The sequence below is a fragment of the Sebastes fasciatus genome, chromosome 16 (assembly GCF_043250625.1).
Source record: "Sebastes fasciatus isolate fSebFas1 chromosome 16, fSebFas1.pri, whole genome shotgun sequence".
NCBI classification, from domain to species: Eukaryota; Metazoa; Chordata; class Actinopteri; order Perciformes; family Sebastidae; genus Sebastes; species Sebastes fasciatus.
The window spans coordinates 14,565,176-14,571,611 of NC_133810.1; the positions used below are offsets into that span (position 1 = coordinate 14,565,176).

Genomic DNA, 6,436 nt, shown 5'->3' on the forward strand with positions numbered 1-6,436 from the left:
TTAATTTTTTTGAAAGTTGCTTTCGAGATTTGTTTTTACCAAGACATGTTTTTACCTTGTAGATTGTATAGAGATAAAACTAAACACAGATATGTAATACAATCTTGGCATGCTGCTTAGAAAAGGAGAAAGAAAACAGCAATAGTCGCCAACTGAATGGATATTGAAAAATGCAAATAACAAGTTTGATCTGTTTAATTTAAAAAAAATATATATCCATATATGTTTATGCAATAAAACCTTGTTTTGATAGAAATATAAAGCATCTGTGTTTACTTGTGAAGGATGTTTATGCCTTGGGGTTCTGAAATAATTCAGATTTTGTACAATAATAAAACAATATTACCCAGTAACATAAAAAAGGTAAAACATTCTTAAATAAGGCACCTAAATTACATAATATTTCGGCTTTCAATAAGCTGTTGAGCAGAAACATTTTCACTGAATTGTAAAACTCAGTATAAAGTAGGCTTGTTGCTTTACTTGTCACTTATTATCATCCTTGCTGTGTCATTTTAAATACTAACCCTAAAAATAGGATGACAACACAGCGTGGTTTTCACTGAGCGCCCTTTCCTGCAGTTTCCCCATGCAGGTACCAGAGCATACACAAAGGAGCTGTGAGTCAGAAGTGCAGAAAGCTCACTGCTCTGACATCACCTCCACACAATACATGCAGGTCATCTAGCACTACAGACATTGAGTGGGTGAGCGTGACAGACGTGCACACAAAGGTTACCCTTCCAGCATTTAAAATCTGCATCTTAAAACTCTATTTAGCTGGTTGCAATGTGTGATGGCTCGAGGTGAATTTACTCATTTGTCGACATGTGTCAGAAAGGAGTGTCCTGTGGAGCAGCTCTGGCATCAGCCCTCACTCTAAATCATGATAATTAGGGAGCATAGGTCAAACACAAGTGAGAATAGCCTCAAACCCCATTAACTGCCAGATAATGAACCAAAACATGCCATTAAGTGGACAAACGAGTGCAATGGCCCAGGCAGACATTAACAGATCGCCTTACTTGCAGATCCTTTAGGTTTCAACTTTGTGGGTAAAATTAAGGGATTTTTTTAAGTGACTCCAACGTGCTTAATTACTGTATGAATGATCAAGTCAAGAGACACATGTAAAAAGCAACAGAACATTTTCTCTCTATACTGTCGTGCGCTGCTTTTATCTCACAATTCATTTTGGCATATTGTGCATGCAGTTATCAGGAGAGTCATTGAGGACATCAGTGAAGGATCAGCTGTGAAGAGTCGCCAGATCATCTCAATTGTTGTAACTGTGGTGGAAATGTTCCCCTTAATAGAATATAAAACATGAATTCACAGAGAGCATCTGTTTTTTGGAGATTTATTCTATCAAGAGGAAATTTTCCACCACAATTTGGCGTTGTCGGCAGGATCCCAAGAGGACAACGAATGCTAAGTGCAAAGTTTAAAGATGCTTTAGTCTTGCTTTGCCATGTCTATGTTTGACAGGATCATAAAGAAACTGTAAATTTTCTTCAATTTGGCCATTAGATGTGAGATAATAACACTGTGGTGTTTGTTAACCCCCACAGCACCACCGAGAGGGTGTGTTAAAGGACACCTGCCAAGGGTGAAAATACTGTATGTAGAAGTATCTTTATCTGAACTTCATTCAGTATCTCTCACTCATCCCAGCCCTGCGAGATTTGTAAATGCGAACCTTATTTATTGCAATAAAACTCCAAAAGGCATATGCTCTCTGTGAATTTGTGTTTTATATTCTATCAAGAGCAACATTTCCACCACAGTAACCAAATAAAAAAGCCAATAAAGAAGTCACACTGATGCTGGTATGCATAAAAATCACTTTAATATGAGGTATTCATTGCTTGTTTGTTGCTCATATGAACCTCTCGAACAAAGAGTTGATGTAACACATATGCATGCACAGACAGCATGAATTTAACACTGTACTTTCTCCCAGCACTTTGAAACTGATCAAACGTTGACAATAAACAGCATCCAGTTCATTGATCTACATACTGTATATATTATAAAAACCCACAGTAATTTACAGAGATAACACTGCTCATCCATTGTTTGAGTAGAATATGGCTTACAAATACCATAAAAACATAACAAAATTCTTATGTTTCCAAAAGTTAAAAAGGCTCCACAACGTAGCCTACTACGTTTTAAAAAGGCACAAGTGTAACAATGTTTTTTTAATCCAACACAAGACTCACTTGATGACTTAATACTGATCTGCTTTGTGTTGTGGTGTGACTGCTGATGGCATTTATTTAACAATAAATAACAGCTGAGAGGGTGTCAAGCGTCACAAACTAATAAAGATTAGTCTCTGTGCAGTAAAACAGCATGTTTAATACCTTTATGTCTTCTTGTACCTGTTAAGGCAAACTGAAATGCTTGTCAAATGTTGTTAGCTCTCTAGAGTATAGCTGCTGGATTTTTGAGGATTCAAGTAGTGTTTCGTAAAACGCAATAAATGTGCGGGAGGTTGTCATGGATTGATAAAGTGAAATCATTGTACCCTGCTCCATGACAGACTTTGGCACAGTCTCCTCAAAAGATGTCAGTCAAAATGTGATGGGAGAGAAAAAATGGGACGAGAGGTGGCTGGTGCAGGTGTAATTAGGGACAGAGGTAGGGTATACAATGGTAGCCAGAGAGGATGATGGGAAGTGACAGAAGCAAAGGAGAAAAGTTCAGAACTCTGTGTGTAGGTGGCCGTAGTCTCGGCTGCCCGCCGGGTTGTCGCTGGGCTTCATAAAGATGCCCTCCATGGCCTTCCAGAGGCTGTGCTGGCTGGGGCCTAACATGGCGTGGACTTCCCTCTGGCCGTGGATTGGCCGTCCATACTGCTCCCCTGTCACTGACAGTAGTGCATCAGTGGCCTTGTGAAGGAAGCGGACAGCCTCCTCGCGCTTCCATACAGATCCCCCACACTGAACTGTCCACTCGTCCAGGTGGTCCCCTTCCCCTTCGTCGCCAAATGCACTCACCTCCTGTGGATAGAGGAGAGGAACTTTGCCTTTTACAGTGTACCAAAATGTCTGACAGTTGACAAATTTCTATAATCGCATGGTACATATCTTCCAACCCTGTTACACATCGGCGAGACAGTGTTTTCACACTTCCTCAATATTGGAGAGGTTTTTGCTGACCCGAGGCTGTTTTCCCAGAGAGTTTGGTGCGTTTCCTGAAGTGTAAAAGCTGCTGTCAACACAGGTCCACCTCAAAATGTTGGTCTAGGTTTCACTAAATGTGAGCATCAATCTCTTGATATTTTACGTCTCTGACTACATGTTAGTAATGTTATTGCCTGGAGATATTAAACCATCTTTTAAACATTAACATCATTTCCCAATCTCTGCAGGGAGCTCTGTGGATAATGCCTCACATAAAACTCTTCGCTTTCCCCATGTATATCTCACACCACCCACCTGGTTAGAGGAGAGCGGGGAGGCGAAGTAGTGGCTGTGCAGGTTACGGCCTGTGTTGACATGGGTGAGGCGGATAGCCTGACCGCACTTCACCGGGGTGCCCCGATGGCACGAGGTGTCAATTGTACCACGGACACTCCAGTAGCTGTTACTGTCTTCCACTGCAGTCACCCCTGTTACAGACTGCTGCCCGCTACCTGTCTCACAAACACATATAAGCACACACAGTGAGCAAAAGACTTACAGGGATACACAAAGTGAACAAACCTGAGGAAAGAAAGTGAACAACCAAACTAAGATTTGGATTAAAAAAAGCAAATTTGACTGATTAAAGAGGAACCTGTTATTTCCAGGTTCGTACTTGTATTAATGTTTTCTACTAGGACATGTTTGCATGCTTTAAAGGGACTTAAATGCTTGTCAACAGCAACACCTGTGGCCGTTAAGTCAACGAAAGTCAGCGTCGGGCTCACGCTTGCTCACTCTAAATAGACATGAACGAGCATCGCTCAAAACAGTGAGGCGACACACGTCAGCTAAAACCACAATATCACTCTATATTTCAGCTGCTTGGCAATAATGTTAGCTGACCAGACGAAGGTCTCTCCATGAATCACTGCTGATCCTAGTGTTGGCTAGCAGCAGGGAGACACCGGCACCCGGTCGGAGACGACAACGTTTCCTGCTGCGGAGCCCCGTCACTTCACAAGACACAAAAAACCTCTGTTGGTCTGGAGGAGCTGCAGCAGTTATTTCTGCACAAACGCCCACTGTACATTCACTAGATATTCTCAGAGCTACTAAGTCTTCTGCAGTGTGTAGTGTGCGCGCATGCACGTCTAGAGGTGGAGTGAGACAGCGAGAACGCGCGCAATGTGTGAGTGAAGGCGAGCAGGCAGCGGAGCAAAGACTCCAGCCACACGCGAGCGTGCTTAAAAAGTTACAAACAGTCCCTTTAATGTTCAAAAAACACTTTACTTTTCTCATACCGGCTGCAGCACCTCTTTTCACCCTCTGTCTGAAACGCTCTGTTTGAACTCCTGCCTCCCAAAAAAGCCCAGTCTGCTCTGATTGGTGAGCTGGCCCACTGTTGTGATTGGTCAACCGAACCAAACTCTTTGGACTCCACTCCAGCTCTGCTCTAACTAGCTTTGTTTGAGGGCTTGCCAAACTAGCAGCTAGGCAGGTATTATGCAAATGTATTGCTTGGTGACATCACCACGTTACGGAAGAAAAGGCGGGACTTCAAGTGAGGCGTTTCAGGCAGTTCAGGAGCAGTGTTTAACTCCCTTTGGCGTGGACTTTGTAACTTTGCAGACCTTTTACGTGCACAAAATAACTATATAACACACTGAAGGAAATGGAAAAAACACAAAAACATAATAGGTCTCCTTTAAGGATGTTTAAGACTGTCGGCCAACTACTACTACTCAATTTGTTCATGGTATGAATGTCTGTAAAGAAAAAAACACTTACAGTGTCGATTTGGTGATTGTTATATTGGGTTTGACTTTGAACCCAAGAGCTTATGTTGGCAAACAGCTCAAGTGGTCAAATGTGAGGGCTAAAGCCAACAACAACTTTGTGAATTTGAGGTGAACAAATGTGTTTCTTCTAGGCTGGGTAAAAGAAAATGAATGAGCTTTTTTCTAAGGAAAATCCAAACATTAATCATTTTGTCTTCATGATCATGACGTGAGCAAATATTTGCTTTGTAAATATCACCAGAAAGAGGTTATAATGTTGTTTAACTGACACATAATGGGAGTCAAATTAACGCTGTCAACCTTTGCACATAGAAATCATTTATACCCACTTATCGTTCAACAACACATACCTGTAATAACAGAGGTGGGCAACGGTAAATGAAGTTATAACGTTGATGGAAAAACAGATGTAACTGTTTATTAATGCTTAATAATCTTAATGTAATGAGAGGAAACTCACCGGAGCCGTAGCGGACGTCGTGCGAGTGTAGTCTCACATTGTGCTTTATATTTAACAGTTTAAGGACAGATCCGCAGGTCACAAAGCTCAGCTCCGTACCGAGGGACAGCCCAAATATACAGGATAACAATACTAAAAGGGTTGCCAGAGAGTGTGGAGGAACAACACAATCTAAAGTACCCATACTAGACTAGATCACTAAGCAGCCTCTTTGAGATTTGTATTATTTTGCGCTACGTCATTAAAGAGGCGCTGTTGCCAAGGTGACTCACAGGATACAGCGCCCCTAGCGACGCGGAGGGGTCACTAGTGATGGGAATTTAGGCTCTTTTTAGTGAGCCAAATCATTTGGCTCAGCTCACTAAGAAGAGCCGGCTCTTTCGGCTCCCAAACGGCTCCTCGTTTTTACCACTTCTGCCTTTTATAATTCAGCCAAATTGAGCCCTGTTTTGACCTATGATTAGTATGTTTGCACATATATCACTTAAATTATTCAATATAATCATATAAAAACCTTATAATTTCCAGAATATCATAATTTTAAATGCTGCTTCGTTTCCGAACGTCACTCATCTTGCCTGCTATTCACGCACCGCACTCTTCTCTCTTTCTCTCCTCCTCTCCCTCCTGCTCTATACTTGTAGACCGTCAGTCTACACCTGATGTCTGTCATCACCTGATTGGTCGCACAACATTCAGTCAAAGTCAGTGCATGGAGTGCCCGTGGCGCGGAGAAGATCATCTTATCATTCTGCCTTGAATTAATTAAAGAAAAAAGAAAAAGAAAAAACGGCTTTCGGACGGGAGCCAGCTCTTATTACTAGTGGCCATCAGACTTTATAACTCCTCCCCCTTCTGCAGGAAGGACAGCTGAAAATACTGGACACTGAGTACAAATATAATATCAATATCATGTACAATACTACTTTTTACATTCTCATGTGCAATATCACTGACATTTTATGAATGTCCAACATGTGCAATATTACTTATTTTTCTGTTTGTTAGCTTACTTAACCTTTTTTATTTTACTTATCTTATTT

At 41.5% G+C, this 6,436-nt stretch overlaps 1 protein-coding gene across 1 annotated transcript; it reads right to left on the minus strand.

The window, feature by feature from the left end:
• Positions 1–1,832: 1,832 nt before the first annotated feature.
• Positions 1,833–5,650, minus strand: sdf2 (stromal cell-derived factor 2). The gene is made up of 3 exons (XM_074611966.1): positions 5,394–5,650; positions 3,447–3,643; positions 1,833–3,008 (listed from the first exon to the last, which is right to left on the minus strand). The coding sequence occupies exons 1-3, from the start codon at positions 5,575–5,577 to the stop codon at positions 2,709–2,711; spliced, it is 681 nt and encodes a 226-aa protein (XP_074468067.1). The 5' UTR covers positions 5,578–5,650; the 3' UTR covers positions 1,833–2,708.
• Between the last annotated feature and the right edge of the window lie 786 nt (positions 5,651–6,436).

Coding starts and splice junctions, on each gene's coding strand:
- sdf2 (XM_074611966.1), bottom strand. CDS start 5,577: ATGGGTACTTTAGATTGTGTTGTTCCTCCACACTCTCTGGCAACCCTT. Junction 3,644..5,393: donor CGACGTCCGCTACGGCTCCG/GTGAGTTTCCTC, acceptor TTTGTGAGACAG/GTAGCGGGCAGCAGTCTGTA. Junction 3,009..3,446: donor CCCCGCTCTCCTCTAACCAG/GTGGGTGGTGTG, acceptor CTCTATCCACAG/GAGGTGAGTGCATTTGGCGA.